At 42.5% G+C, this 16,102-nt stretch overlaps 1 protein-coding gene and 1 non-coding gene across 9 annotated transcripts in view; both read right to left on the bottom strand.

Annotated features, from left to right (window-relative positions):
• Positions 1-764: 764 nt before the first annotated feature.
• Positions 765-16,102, bottom strand: part of MMAA (metabolism of cobalamin associated A) — a 32,071-nt gene continuing 16,733 nt past the window's right edge. For 5 of the 8 annotated variants that reach the window (XM_065904581.1, XM_065904580.1, XM_065904576.1 and 2 more), the window contains 6 exons: positions 12,786-13,289; positions 9,782-9,904; positions 6,486-6,656; positions 4,202-4,287; positions 2,146-2,295; positions 765-1,117 (listed from right to left, as the gene is read on the bottom strand). In XM_065904581.1, coding sequence (XP_065760653.1) covers positions 830-1,117; positions 2,146-2,295; positions 4,202-4,287; positions 6,486-6,656; positions 9,782-9,904; positions 12,786-13,230 — 1,263 coding nt within the window. In that variant the 5' untranslated portion in view covers positions 13,231-13,289 and the 3' untranslated portion in view covers positions 765-829. Of the gene's footprint in view, positions 1,118-2,145; positions 2,296-4,201; positions 4,288-6,485; positions 6,657-9,781; positions 9,905-12,785; positions 13,290-14,157; positions 14,245-16,102 lie in introns of all 8 variants that reach the window. The other 3 variants (XM_065904579.1, XM_065904583.1, XM_065904582.1) reach the window with 3 other exon arrangements.
• Positions 12,451-12,522, bottom strand: TRNAW-CCA (transfer RNA tryptophan (anticodon CCA)). Its single transcript has one exon. It is a non-coding gene; the product is annotated as a tRNA-Trp (tRNA).

Genomic DNA, 16,102 nt, shown 5'->3' with positions numbered 1-16,102 from the left:
CTGGGCCAGCCTTCCTCCAGAGGACAAAACTTGATCCTCATCATCAAGAATCAAGTAGATTTTTAAGATGCTAATGTGAAGTCAAATGGCCCAGAAGGAAGAGAAGCAAAAACTGATAACATTCAAACTGAATAACCCTTCAATCGTTTTGGCCTCACTTGGGCCTTTGCATGATGCACTTTTGACTCCTGGGGATGACTGGACCCGCGTTCTCTGCAGCTGATTTCTCCAGGTCCCTTGGGCTCCCCTACCTGCCACGGGGAATCCTCAAGTCTAGACAAGCAGACTTGAAAGTTGTGTTCACAGCCCTACCCATTACAACTGCCGTGCTACTCGTGTACATGGCCACTGCAGAAATTCCTAGGATAGTCTGCTGTGCTAAATGACATGACTTCCAGCTCTTAGAAACCCAGTGTATATTATTCGAGCTTCAAGGAAGACTTCAAAAATGCAGTCACTCTGGCTTACATTTTCCCTGGAAACTCAAGAGAACAGAGAACCAAAGAAAGCATTTTAAGGTACACGATCTTTTTCGGTCCTCAGCTGTGACTGCTGAGAAGATGCCGGCCTACAGGCCACCGTGGCAGGGTGTGAGAACAGGAAGAAGTGGGGCTGAGAAACACACCGCAGTTTCCTTGCAAATGCTGCTGACCGCCTGAACTTTGACATCTGTATCTAACGCGCTTCAACTTTCCAAGCATGGTTCACAAGTAAGGAGTCCGAGGGGCACCACAAGAGAATTGCTGGAAAGACAAGCACACAGGTGACTTTTAATATTAAAATACTTTATTCAAAGATACATTAAAATCACTGTGTAGGATGCACTTCATTAGTGTCTGCTTTTAAAAGCTTTCAACAACAGGTCCGCTGCTAGTCCCGGGGACAGGCCCCCACTGAGAACCCTCTCTTCCAGAAGAGGGATCTGTTCCCGGACTGCGGGGTGGGTCCGGAAATGCTCTACCACATTCTCCTGGATGAGGCTCCACATCCAGACCTTCTGCTGCTTCTGCCGCTTGGCAGCCAGCTCCCCACTGACGAGCATCACCTCCCAGAATTCTTTCATTTTATCCCACATTTCGGTGATCCCCTCTCCACTTCGGGCAGAAATACGAATTACCTGTTGAAAAGGGAAGAACCAGAATTACTGTACTCACAATGATAGAAAACACTTTCATGGGGACTCTGGCATTTGCCAGTTAATATTTACAGTCTATGGAAAGAGGTACATGACAAAAATAAGATATTTTATCACTGTGTCAAAGTAAATACGCTGAAAAATATACTAAGATAACTTATGAAGATTACTGAGTGCAAGGCAGAAATCAGACACGGATTCTAGGTCAAGTTTTTAGCTCAGAGGTTTATTTTGACCAAGGATTGCTTGCATGGTCTTTAAAGGTCGCAGAGGTGAACAGTGGGAGGGTCAATGGGATGAGACAGGCAATGCTACGCAGGTTTCCCTGCAGCCTGAGTGCCATACAACGAAAGCGAGTAGAGAACACAGCACTGTTCCGTCAAACTGCCTGGTCCAGCAAGTGCTGTGAGCCGAGCATCAGTGCCCACACAGACAAGGCGGCTCCAGACATAGTGAAACAGACACCATTCTGGGAGCCAACGGCAAGAGACGTCACCATCGTTCTCATCAGAGCGATGACAGCTTATTCTTTAACAACATGGTGTCCTTCCACAGATAAAGTGCCCCCATCAATATTACTGCATCACTTCCTACTGGATTTTTTTTTCCTTATTAAAAACATCACCCAACAAACATAATGGGAAGGAAAGATACCATATCAAAAGACTTCTCTCTCTTACTCAAACTCTAACATAGATAATCAAGTCATTAATTGTGCCATAATCTTAAGGGTGGATCTTTTCAGAATGGATTTGCCATCACTTCCAAACAGCGCGAGCCCAGCATGAAGCAATCTAATCTATCGCCTCACATCCAGTTTTTGACATCTGGTGGTTGACGGACTGTACTTAAAATCATAACTATGAGCTTTGGCTTTGTCATAATTTTTAAAACTGTGATCTCACATACAAGCAAAGATTGATTATATGTCTAGCTTGGGACTTACATCCTCTCTTCTGATGTGCACAGTCTACTCGGGGAGAAAAATGCAGAACGGAACGCAAGCTAACCTTTGGTTTCCACACTCCTGAACGCCTGCGCAGTAATTTCAGCGCACTCACATACTCTGCTTGTATCCTTCGAGCTGGCACGATCAAGTCTCCGTCGGATTTGGTGATAGCCACCAGATCTGCCATCTCCACTATTCCTCTTTTGATGCCCTCATGAGAAAAAGAGAGGAAAGTGACTTATCCCAAATATTTAATTCTAGAAAACAATGGGACACCAGTTCATGCTAGGGTTTTGAAAGTCAAATACTATAACTTTTTCTCTGCATCTTCTACTATGATAGAATTTACTCAAAAGCACCAAGTCTCAGGATTATGAAAGTCATTTGTAATATCTCTTTCAAACGTGGAGACTAACATGCTGCAATACATTCAGAATTAGAGTAAATGTATCATTCAGACACAATGTGATTGAATGACAGGAGACAGTTCACACGGTCTCATGATGGATTCCACTTCTCCCAGAGCTCACCCTGCAGGAAGCAAAATCATCATCGTTCAGGTGCTTCTAAAGAAGAAAACACCCTGTCACTAACATATGCATTTCCAGAAACAAAGTCTTTGAAGCTTCCCTTAAATAGATGCAGCATTTTTTTTTTTTCTATTTGCATCTGAGGAAAAAATAACCTGATGGCTAAAAATGTCTCAATCTCTTGATTTAAATTACACTGCATGAAAACACTAGAAAAATCCTAAGGCTAAACCTTATATGGAAAATGAATATTTTGCTATCTAAGATTAAAATTCCTTTTCAAGCATTTTAAAACATAACTTTCAATGATTAAATTCTACTAATGTTTCTAAACTGCAGCAACCAGAGTCTGATGTCACTAGTTTTTCAGAATTTTTCAACTGAAAGTGAGGTGTTGTATAATAGAGAACTTAGTGGAGGACAGAGGAGACTGGTGGGCTACAGTCCATGGGATCGCAAAGAGCAGGGCGTGACTTAGCAACTGAACAACAACAGCCACAACTGGTCTTTGTCCAAGGTTCCTGGGAGGTAACCTCTAGAGCCTGCTGTCTCCTGAGTGACAGGAGCGACTCCATTATTCACAGTGAGTGGCCAGGATGGCACCTGCATTTATGCAAAGAGATCATTCGGAATGGGGGCTAACTGCACCAGAAAGTCAACCACGATTAGGGGGCAGGGGCTTTGAGCCACGTGACAGCAGCCTGATGGCCTCTGGGGGTGGGGATGCAGACTGAGTTTCCTCATGCGGATGGCGATTTGGTCAATCACACCTTCATAATGAACCCCAACAAAAACGACAGGCCCGAAAGTGCAGAACTCCCTGGCTGGTGACACACGAGTGTGCCAAGAGGCAAATGCGTCCTGAGGACAGAGAATCTTCGAGGCTATGACCCTTCCAGACCTGTCTCTCTGTGTCTCTTCATTTGGCTGGTCTTGACTTGTCTCCTTTATAATAAAACTCTAACTGGTAACTTAGTGCTTCCCTGAGATCTGGGAATCCTTCTAGTGAACTGCTGAACCCGAGGGGTAGCGCAAACCCCCACCTTCGCAGCCACTCAGAGGCATGGGGAGCCTGGGAACCCCAGGCTTGCTGCTGGAGTCTGGAGAGAAGCCAGTCTTGTGAAGGCTGGGGCCCCCACTCTGCGAACTCAGGGAGTCAGTTCCAGACATGCACTGCAGGCCAGAGGAAGAATTCTATTCTATAATACACAAACTGTATCAGTGGGATCCCAGTTTAACATCAAAGGAATATCTCATGTGGAGTATTTCAACCAACTGTAGCACAACCAACCATGGAACAGTAGTCTCTTGGCTGGAGCTACTGCTAAATTGGCACACTTGCATGTTACAGGTAGAAAAGTCTAAGTTGCACGATTAGCTCAAGGTCATAAGTTCTACAACTCTAAGTCGGGAAAAAAATACATGGAGACTGTGCCTGACTTAGGTATTTTAGCCAAAGAGAATGATATTTCTTCCCCTACACTAATATCAACTTCATTGACAAAAACTCACAACACTGGGAACTCATACTTTCAGAGATGTATACTTTGTGTTTTGGGGAGGGGGTGTGAAAGTCAAAATAATTACCTGTAATTCATCTCCTCCTGCTGGCGGCAGGAGTAAAATGAACATGTCAACCATGTCGGCGACAGCAAACTCCGACTGTCCCACACCTGAAATTGTAAGTCACAACTGTCTACTAACACACTCACAAAAATCTGACTTTCCCGACTGCCCTGACCATCACTTCCATCCCAGTTCATGAATCACTCAGCATCACATGCTCAACCTGATCCCACTTTCAACACCCACCTGTGAACAGTGTATTAAATGCCGCTGCCTCACCTGATGGGCAAAGCTTTTTCCCCACCTCGCCCCCGCCCCCATTCCCACCAGCTCAGTCTCTGAACAGGGAACGTGGAGACCTGCGCTTTCTCCTCGCTCGCAATGCTCCTTCTCGGCTTCCCTTTTGTGGGTGAACAGCGGGAGCACTTGATTCTAACCTTAGACCAGGCCTGTCAATACGGCAGCTTTCTTGCCTTCTCATCCTTCTCCTAGCCCTGCAAACCCCACCATGGATCCGTCCTACTGTCTGTGTCTCTTCCAGAGAAATCCCTCAACGGTGTGCACAGGCGCCGCCAGAGGGTTGCAGGCTCCAACACCAGCTACTTCTTCCTCGCGGTCCAGGAAAAAGCCAACACCCCTCGATGCCCTCAGGCAGCTTCCTTCCCGTTTCCCAAACTGCAGTGCCCCGCTGGGGCCACGTGCAATCACTGCTGAGTGTCAGCGGAAGGTCCTTTAGCCCCTCTATACTTAACTCTAACTCTCCCTTTAAAACTGAGTCCATCTGTCACCTCCTCCCCAAAGTCTTCCCCGATCCCCTAAATCTGACAGAGGTTGTGTCACAAACGCTGATCACACAGTAATACAACAGACTGTCTCTCCATAGGAATGCGAGGTTCTCAGTGTTTCCTTTTCAGTACATCCACTGGGTATAACTATGTCCTAGGGATATAAAGATAAAATAAAACATGATGTGCCCAAGTACATTAGTTTTCTTAATGAAAACATATTGTAGACATTTGACTGTTTTAAGAAAATGGGGTGTTATGTTTTTTGTTTGGTTGGTGGGGTTTTTTTTTTTTGGCCATGCCACAAGGCTTGTGGGATCTTAGTTCCCTGTCCAGCGATTGAAACAGGGTCATGGACGTGAAACTGTTGAGTCCTAGCCACTAGACCAGCAGGGAATTCCCAAATTGGGTGTAAAGCAGCGTCTCCATAGGTCATCCTAATGCTGACAGTTCTCCTCTGGCACTGAAAACATACCACCTCGTGTCATCACTACCCAAACATAAGGCTTATCCTTTTCTTTGCCAGACTGGATGAATCACAAGCAGGAATCAAGATTGCCGGGAGAAATATCAACAACTTCAGATATGCAGATGATACCATTCTAGAGGCAGAAAGTGAAGAGGAACTAAAGAGCCTCTTAATGAGGGTGAAAGCAGAAAGTGAAAAAATTGGCTTGAAACTCAACAATCAAAAAACTAAGACCATGGAATCCGGTCCCATCATTTCAGGTAAATAGGGTAAAAAGTGGAAGCAGTGACAGATTTTCCTTTCTTGGGCTCCAAAATCACTGTGGATAGTTGACTGCAGCCATGATATTAAAAGACACTTGATCCTTGAAAGGAAAGCTGTTAACAAACCTAGACAAGTGTATTAAAAAGCAGAGCATCACTTTGCCAACAAAGGTCCATATAGTCAAAGCTATGGTTTTTCCAGTAGTCATGTATGGATGTGAGAGTTGGACCATACAGAAGGCTGAGCGCCAAAGAATTGAGGCTTTTGAACAGTGGTGCTGGAGAAGACTCTTGAGAGTCCCTTGGACTATAAGGGGATCAAACCAATCAATCCTAAAGGACATCAACTCTAAATATTCATTGGAAAGACTGATGCTAAAGCTGAATCTCTAATACTTTAGCCACCTGATGCAAAGAGCCGACTTACTGGAAAAGACCCTGATGCCGGGAAAGACTGAATGTGGCAGAGGATGAGATGGTTAGATAGCATCACCGACTCAATGGACAGAAGTTTGAGCAAAGTATGGGAGACAGTAGAAGACAGGAGTCAGGCACGCTACAGTCCACGGGGTTGCAAAGAGTTGGACACAACTTAGTGACTGAACGACAGCAACAAAGGCTTATAACCTATATACTCGTATCTCCTACAGAATCTGAGATAGCTTATATTTAATTATCTCTTTAGTAAGTATCTGCTGAATGAACAACATGAAATTCGTCGTCACTCATCTCTATAGAACGTCCGTTATAATAGTACTTTATTGTTATGAAATAGAAAACACACTCACCCACAGTTTCAACAAGAATGATGTCATATCCACCTCCTTCGCACAGAAGAATAGCTTCATTTGTGGTCCTCGTCACACCTCCTAAAGTGCCTCTAGTAGGGGATGGCCTGATGTATGCATTCATATCTCTAGATAACTCAGTCATTCGGGTTTTATCACCTAAGAGTGATCCTGAAACACACAGTTACATTTTACAATCAGAGAACACCTAAAAAGGCCAATGATCAATCAGCCAATTCTTAGGGGAAATGCTTTAGGACATTTCTCCCCAAACCTCAAACTATATCTCATACTATTAAACTTTTTTTCCAACAGTGTATTGTAATGATGCCAAATTAATCTGTGTAACGTCTCCAGCCCCTCAAATGGCTCGCTGACTAGAGGTTCAAATCTAGACTCTCCAGCCCTGCACTGCAGGCCCTGAGACTGCCGCCTAATTGCTTGTCCAGTTCAGCTTCTGCTAATCCCCAAACAAATCTTCCATTGCAGCTGGGCTGGTTTCTTTACTGACATCTTGATGTTGTGTTTATGTTTATCAGTATCTAGAGATACATGTACTTGTCACACCTGGGGGGTTGGGTGTTCCTGGGATCTGGCAGGTAGAGACCAAGGATACGGAACATCCTTCAGTGTGCAGGACAACTGCCCACGACACAACAATTACAGAATGTCATTAACAACTGCCCACGACACAGAGTGCCGTTTAAAGAGAAGCTCTGCTCTAACCTGTGTTCACTGTCTGTAGGATCACGTCTTACATATTTTGTACACCTAATGCTTGTTCACGGTAGGCAATTAATGCAATACCTATGGAATAGAACTGGTGCTGTTTCAGGGCTTACTACAGTTATTTTGGCAAACATCAGTACTTGCAAATTCTAGAAGACTGAAAGCTCTAGCACTAGTGAGATTACCTTGTATCTTCTTTTTGTTAATCACATAGTAACATTTCCAGAGTCTGATCCCTGGGTCAGGAAAATCCCCTGACAAAGGTAATGGCAACCGACTCTAGTATTCTTGCCTGGAGAATTCCATGGACAGAGGACTCTGGCAGGCTTCCGTCCATGGGGTCACAAAGAGTCAGACACAACTGAACGACTAAGGACACAACAACATTTGAAGGGCGTGGGTGCTGTGATAACCTGAATCTTAATTTCAGCTTAAGAGCTGACTTTTCCAAGGCAGATGCGAAACACTGAGGATTTCCTTAAGGAGATGATCTTTTTCCTGATGAGTCCAATTTCAAATTCTCATAGGTTCTAATTCTAGAGCATATACCTATGACAGAGCTCAACTACCATATTTACTGTACAGAAAATGTTGTTCTAATTTTCTGGGTGAAATCATCTCTGTATAAGTCAACAATCTGCCAAAGCTATACCTTAAATTATTATCCTATAGATTCCTTACACGCCAAACTAAACATTTATGAAATCACTGTCCCATAGAGCTGTCTGTCAGTAAATCCAAAACTGTTGACTGCAGGCCCTTAGGGAGGTCTCCAAACTTCCACTGCAGGGGGCCTGTGAATCTAAAACACAATAAGGATTGACAATAGGCTTCTCAAACTTCAATGGAATGCTATTTTCAAATGTTTATGTATTGTTGCAATGATAAGGTAAGACTAGAGTGTCCTGTTTATCTTTATGTAGTTTTTTCTTTCAAAGTCTATGTATTTTCACCTGAAAAAGGGATCATTTTTGGTTTGAGAAAAGTCAAGAACCACATAGCTATGCAGCTTTAATTAGACCATCTTTTTTTAAAAAAGACATCTATTTTAAAATTTTTATTTATTTTTTTGGCTGCACTATGCAGCATTTGAGATCTTAGCTCCCCAACCAGGGATTGAACCCGTGCCCCTGGAAATGAAAGTGCAGAATCTTCACCACTGGACCACCAGGGAAGTCCCAATCAGATTATCTTATGTCACCATTTCTGTTACTTTCATTTCAAGCTACTGTTTTCTTTTGCTATTCCAAGTATGGTAGAGTATTTACGAAGGTGAGGAGAAAAGCCTTAGCACCTATATGGAAATAAAGGCCACTGTAAATAAATTCTTTACACCTTAGTACTTTACACCTGCTGGTACTTACCTTTAACAAAGTTCTTAGACTATAAAAAGAGATAACGCACTGACATGGATTTAATCTTGAACTTTGCAAGTATAAATTTTATTTTATGGCGAACCTTTTCATTATAGTGAATCAAAAACTGTGAATGTTATCAGCTAAATTTCTCAATGGGTGGTTAATAGGAATTGCTATCCACCTCTCTGCTGATCTAAAGCCCTAAAATATGATGATGATATCTTTATTTTTTTAGCATTAAACCCATAGGATATAAAACCCTTCCACAAAGCATGCTGAATTTCTCCCTTCAGAATACGCATTACCCTGTAATGGCCTGTGTGCACCTATTTTCCTCATAAGATATAAAGTTCCACAAGGCCAAGAGGACTGTGTCTTATTCACCATTAAACAACACAGCACCTTCTTTGCCCAGGGTCTCACTGTATGTGCTAAAATACTTGTTAAATGAGTAACTGCCACATGAGATGCTTAAATCATAAAGAGAAGGGAAGAAAAAGCTTTCCTGAGTATTTATATAGCATGCTTTATGTTTCCCTTAAATGATCCTTTTGGGAACTAAGTTTATCCATTTTATCTCTGATGAGCTGCAAATTAAGTTTTGAGTGACTGCATGACCTCAAATCAGTAAGTAATTGCAGAGCACCATGTGCAACGTACTAGGCTAAGTGCCGTGGGGAACCGCAGTATATCACACGGTCCTTCTAAGAGCTCTCTGTTTAACTGAACAAGTAGTAGAAACAGGTGACAGGTTAGATAGAGCATGAAGACTTTTTTCTTTAAGCTTAAGAGACGTTACAATATGAGGAAATTAGTGAGTAGGGGTTGATGCAGGCAGGAAAGACGACAGGAGGGAAAAGGGGCTGAGCCCCAGGTGTGACAAAGCACTGACATTTGCTTTTGGTTATCTTCAACCTCTGGCCCCTGTTCTCCCAGTTCTCTCAGTACCCACCTTACTCCTGGGTGACCTGCAAGCTAACCTCCTCTGGAGAACCCAGTGACCCAAACCATCTCCCTCAGTCTCCACCGTGCCCCCTGAACTCTCTACCTTCACTGAGACCAAACTCAAATCTGGTTCAGTTTGCCCCTAAACTGTAACAGAGAGCCCCTGCACTGCAATTTATAAAGAACCTGTGACATTCACCACCACTAGTACAAGAAGGGCCCACGCCCCTGCTCTGCAATTTATAAAGAACCTGTGATACTCACCACCACTGGTACAAGAAGAAGGGTCCACAGCCAGCACAGATAATTTGTGTCCTCTCTCAGTGAGCATTTTTCCAAAATATTCTATGAAGGTTGATTTTCCAGCACCAGGAGGCCCAGACAACCCTACGGTGGAGAGTTTGTAATTTAATGAAATAAATGAAATCAGCACAATAAGTTTTATTAGACTAAAATATTAGGCTACCTTCTATTTCTAATTTATTAAAACCACCATTAATTCAGTTTAACATTTCCTAAAGCAGTAGATGAAAATCTACCTATTATCTACTCCCTGAGTAATAGGGATACACAGAGGAAATGATTCTGAGTTCCATATGTTCACCAGACTCACTTGTAAAAATTACTAAATGTGATTTGCTTTTTTACTATAATGTAGATCTTTGGGGGCCGATTTCATTTCCTATGTTGTGACTGTGCTCAATTTCTACAATATCTGCCCACCTCTCACCATGATCAGGAATTATTCCACCCACCCAAAGCCATGTTCCCATTTGAAAAACAACTCTTTACTCCACAAATTCCCAGTAACTGAGAAACTCACTTTCTATTTATGAAAGATAATTTTTTCATCTCACCCATAACTCAAAGAGATAATATAAACTGAATCCTGGGGGAAAAATTACATTCAGACAGACAGAAATTCCCCTATTTGGAGGGTCCGCAGAGCACGGAAGGTGCAGACACAAACTGCAGTCAGTGGGCCAGCTCTGCTTCCAGCCCTGCCTCTTATGGGATGTGTAATCTCGGGCAAGTCACTTAATCACTGTGTACGCTGAGTACACTCTGCCATAAAATGGATATAAGAGCACCTTCAGGTTATTGTGAGGATTAGATGAGTTAATTTTGCAATATGTTTAGAACAGCACATGGTGTCGAGAGATATATAACTGTGTTCAATAAAATCTATAAAACATAAGCACTTAATTGTAACTACACTCAAAAGTATGTATGCCATATGGCATGCTTGGCTCCATACCATAATTTTCAGGGCAGGTCTCTGTCTTAATGGGTGCTGAATAAACATTTGCTGCTTTAATTTATGCTGGTGATAAAACAACTGCAACAAAGACCCAGGTTTACTTGGCCTCATAAGATCAAGATGAAAGAACCAGAAGAGTGCTGTAAATTTCCATGAAATTAAAACAGATGCTTGTTCCTTGGAAGAAAAGCTATAACAAGCACAGACAGCGTATTAAAAAGCAGAGACATTACTTTGCCAACAAAGGTCCAGATAGAAGAACTGATGCTTTCAAATTATGGAGCTGGAGAAGACTCTTGAGAGTCCCTTGGATAGCAAGGAGATCAAACCAGACAATCCTAGAGAAAATCAACCCTGAATATTCACTGGAGGGACTGATGCTGAAGCTGAAGTTCCAACACTCTGGCCACCTGATGCAGAGCCAACTCATCAGAAAAGACCCTGATACTGGGAAAGATTGAGGGCAGGAGGAGAAAGGAGACGACAGAGGATGAGAAGGTTGGATGGCATCACCGATCCAATGGACATGAGTTTGAGCAAACTCCAGGAGATGGTGAAGGACAGGGAAGCCTGGCGTCCTACAGTCCCTGGGGTTGCAGAGAGTCAGACACGACTGAGCGACTGAACAGCAGCTATGTGTGAGTTGCTCATTAACTCTAGGTATTTCTGGACATTTTCTCTTCAAAGATTCTCTACAGCCAATATGTAAACACTTGATCATAACTGGAATTTCTCTATGGGAGTTTGCTATTTTATCTGTCTACAGTACATAATTATTATTAACGTCCAGTGTAGTACCTTCAAAAAGAGACACCTCTTGGTGAGGGCGGAAGAATAAGATGTAGGAAAAATGTGGACTAGTATAAAAAGCAGTTGGTGAGCTCTTTTTGAAATTATCTTTAAAGTATTCAGGCCCCATTACCCCCAAAATCTAGGAGGTTTTAGGCTCTATACTGCAAATAAACTGAGATATGAGTATAATGTAATGCCAACCCATTCTTAAGTGTATTTACTCACTCCTCAAAAACGTTCTGCACTTTGTCCACCACTTCTAGTTGTTTTAAGTGGTAGGGTTGGTTGGAATCACTTAGTCTGCCATCATGAAAAGCACTCATCCTACCCAAAATTGATCTGCTTAATTCCTTCTGGTCAAACACATCTACATTGCTCTAGAATCTACAATTTGGAAAATATAACAAGCTTATTTGCAATTACAGAAACAGGTCAACTGTTCATGAAGTCAAGTGAACATGGAGTCTCCTTTAAAATACATTTGGGTATTGAGATGACTATGCTTAGAACCAAGCCATTTCCAAACTCTAATAAAAAAGTATCTGACAGAAGTGAAACTTGCCTAGAGAAAGACTAATGAAACACCTAAGAAGCAGAATTTTGAAATGGGATAAGGATAATTATGGTCGATATAACCACAACCACAAAGAATTCACTTTAGACTATTAAGCAGAAATTCTGCTGAGAGAAGGGAGGAAACCGGTGAACACTTCTTCCTACACCTGTTTCTACTCTGGAAGTCACGACAAAGAAAGTGTTAGTCGCTCAGTTGTGTCCAACTCTTTGAGACCCGACAGACCACAGTGCTCAGGGCTCCTCTGCCATGGATTCTCCAGGCAAGAATACTGGAGTGGGTTGCCATTCCCTTCTCCAGGGAATCTTCCCAACCCAGGGATCGAACCTGGGTCTCCCGCATTGGAGGCAGATGCTTTACCATCTGAGCCACTAAGGAAGTTCACAGCAAGGTCTCTGCCAAAATAGAAATCTTATATTATTCTCTTAAAATACAGAGCCTTGGTTCAAATGGTCATGGCATTTCCCCTACACACCAACATAACAAGACTAATATTTGCAAAGAAAAGGCCTCTAAAATTCATTCCAAACTTCTGCAAGAAAAAAAAAATCCCCTTTAAATTATAAGCTATTTAGACTTATTTTAAAAGAAGAGAGAGAATTTTGAAAAATATGTACTGAAAAAAAAAAAAAAAGACTGACCCACTCGAAATGCTAGTGGTTTTCCTTTATTTAATTTTTCTTGTTCTCTGTGGTGGGCTAATACTTTCTGAAGAAGCACCTGGGCTAACTCCTTTTTCCTGCTGTGTGTTGATTCTACAAGAGTTATGGCCTCCGCTAAACAGGCCCTTTGGCCTTGGATTAAACCAGCATAGAGCTTATCCACAAGTCTTTGTTCTTTATCAGAAAGTCCTTCTGTGTGTCCCTCTAAGGCTGTTTGCAGACATAACTTCCTTGGTAAACCATTCGATGGCAGCATCCACTTTGCACAATGGAGTCCAGGAGAACTGAGCGGCTGAGCACGTGGGATTCCAGAGCCGAGGTGAGGACGTGGGTGAAAGACGAAGTGGTAACGTCGGAAAGGTGTTCTCAAAAGGCCTTGTAGGACGTGCTGGGGAGGACACTGGAGCAGCATGGGAATATTCATTGCGCTTGTAAGGGAAGAAAACGCTGGACGGTTTTTGGTTCAATGTGATTTGTGACTCCCTAAGAGAGAAAAGAAAAACGTAGTATTTCGCCAGTTCAACATCCAACTAAGATATTAAAATGGTGAAGCGGCAAGCGTAGTGTCCTCCCTAGATTCCGAAACACAGAGAATCAGGGATTTTGATAGTACAAAGGCAAAAAAGTTTCTTCCCCAACTTAAAAGCGAAGACTCCCACCTTGTCCAGAGTTAATATTCAGAGTAACCCAAACCATGAAACTGTTGCTCTGCTGTGAAGTGCACAGCACATTAAAATTTTCTTTTAAACAAAAACCAAACTGATCCCCTCCTGCCAAAAAAACCCACAATCCATTAGGATAGAAACTTTATATAATGGTTATTTCCTTCTGTCTACAAACCTTTTATTTATCATAACAATTTCCTCAGATTAAATATACCCTATTTGGAAACTCATTCAATAGGTTAAAAAAAAAAAAAAAAAATCCCTCTTTTATTCATCTCCACAAAATGAAAGTGCCTAGTAATACAGGCATTGAGGCATAAGTTTAGATCCAAGTACATATTCAATGGGCCTCCCTGATAGCACAGTTGGTAAAGAATCCACCTGCAAGGCAGGAGACCTGGTTGGATTCCTGGGTTGGGAAGATCCCCTGGAGAAGGGATAGGCTACCCACTCCAGTATTGGGGCTTCCCTGGTGGCTGAGATGATCAAGTATCCACCTACAATGCAGGAGACGTGGATTCTATCCCTGGGTTGAGAAGATCCCCTGGAGAAGGGCATGGCAACCCACTCCAGTGTTCATGCCTGGAGAATCCCATGGACAGAGGAGCCTGGTGGGCTACAGTCCATGGGGTCGCAAAGAGTGGGACACGACTGAACACAGCACAGCATGCATTCAACAGACTCACCTGGAACACACGCCAAGATGGTCTAACATTCCACACAAACCAGCACAACCACCCACAAGCCTCTGCTGGCAATGAACTGAGGGCTCTCTGTATGGAAAGAAACACTTGGGTGCTTATTAAAACTACACACCCCAGCCCCAAGAATCAGAATCTCTGTGGATAAGCACACTAAAGTCTGAACAACTATGGAAGTGAACAAGGGTGTTTTTTAGATTTACTGATATTCTGCTTCAAACTGTATTAGACAAGGAAGGCTCACAGGGTCCACTGGGAGTCAGGACAGTGCAGAGGTTATGGGCTGTGGCCACTCGGCATCTCTGCCACTTAAGCAATAATGACCTTGGGCAAGTTACTTAACCACTCTGCGCCTCAGCTTCCTCTTGAGTTAAGACAACAGAACAAGGACTAGGAAAGCTGTGAGAATAAAATGAGTTAATTCATATAAACAGGTGGGGACAGTGCCTAGCACAGAGTAACAGCTTAATAAACTTTATTACCTTAATAAACTTAATAAGCTCTTATTATTGAGATGCCAATTTATAAAACTTTAGTAAAAATTATGTCAGGCAAATGACATATAATACTTAAGTCTTCATTCATGATTATTTGAAACTTTTGGTTTTCAAATACCATGTAGCACAATGAAATAAATTACTTTATTGCTCTAAAGTACCTTTCTAAATTATATTCTAAGGCCAGCAGAAAATTAATTTTAACTAAATAACAGTTTTAGTAGCAGAAAAAAGAAACATTAAAAACATTTTTATTGTTAGAGCTGCTCATCATTTTTCTATTAGTCTTATTCTAAAAGGACAATTTAAAATGTGTAAAAATGTATCCAAAAGACAATTTCAAAACATCCACTACTACCCTTCACAGAAATACACAAAGAGACATTTAAAACAAAAAGAAGTTAAGAGGGGCTCTATTTTGGAAGCTCCCTTCGGGACCACGTTAACCACACTTCCCACCCACCCCACTGTCATTACCACCACACTGGACATGCATAGGCAAGGCCATTTTCTGAGCAGTTCTACCCTCTGTCCCAGGCCAGGTTACAAGAGTAACAGTGATGATAACGTTTTTGATGGTGGTGACAATGATGTTTTATTATGTTCCAGTCACTGTACTATAAACTTCTATATTAGCACCCTAAGGCTGCTGTAACAAATTACCATAAACTTGGTGGATTAAAACCACAGAAACCTATCATCTCATGGTTCTGGAGGTGGAAAGTCAGAAATCAAGATGTTAGGAGGACGTCGCTCCCTCTGAAGGCTCTAGATAGGGACTCTTCCCTGCTCCTCCCAGCTTCTTGGGCACCAGGGGCTCCTCAGCTCACAGTTACAAGACTCCAATATCCGCCTCCTTCTTCACATGGCCTACTCTTTGTGTCTCTCTTCTGTGTGGGGATCTGTCACTGAACTGGGCCCATTCAGATAATCCAAGATGGTCTCATCCCAAGGTCTTTAACTTAATTACATCTGCAAAGACCCTTTTTCCAAAAAGAATCACATTCTCCAGTTCCAGGGATTAGGACGTGGACAAATCTTTTTGGAGGCCACCATTCAATCCACTACACCTCCTTTGGTGAACTGTCTCATTATCTTACCCTAATTCAACAGCTCACAGAATGATAAACACTGTGTTCGGAGAAAGAACAGTGCACTGTGAGAACAGACAAGGTCACGGAAAAGAACTTTCCTGGGGAAGGAGAAGGTTCAGAGTCACCGAGGAGTCAATGGCAGGGCTGGGTCTGAAAGGTTAAAGAAAGCTGCAGGACGAGGCAGGCCTTCCAGGCTGAGGACGAATTTGTACAGAGGCTGAGCTTGGTCTCTACCACATCAGAGAAGACGGAGGAACTCAAAGAAGCAGACACTGGACAGATATATTGGGCTGGCCAAAAAGTTTGTTTGGGTTTTTCAAGCTGTTACGGGAAGACATG

The sequence above is a fragment of the Muntiacus reevesi genome, chromosome 13 (genome assembly GCF_963930625.1).
Source record: "Muntiacus reevesi chromosome 13, mMunRee1.1, whole genome shotgun sequence".
NCBI classification, from domain to species: Eukaryota; Metazoa; Chordata; class Mammalia; order Artiodactyla; family Cervidae; genus Muntiacus; species Muntiacus reevesi.
Note: the sequence above shows the minus strand (reverse complement) of the source record. Positions and strands in the feature narration are given on the sequence as shown.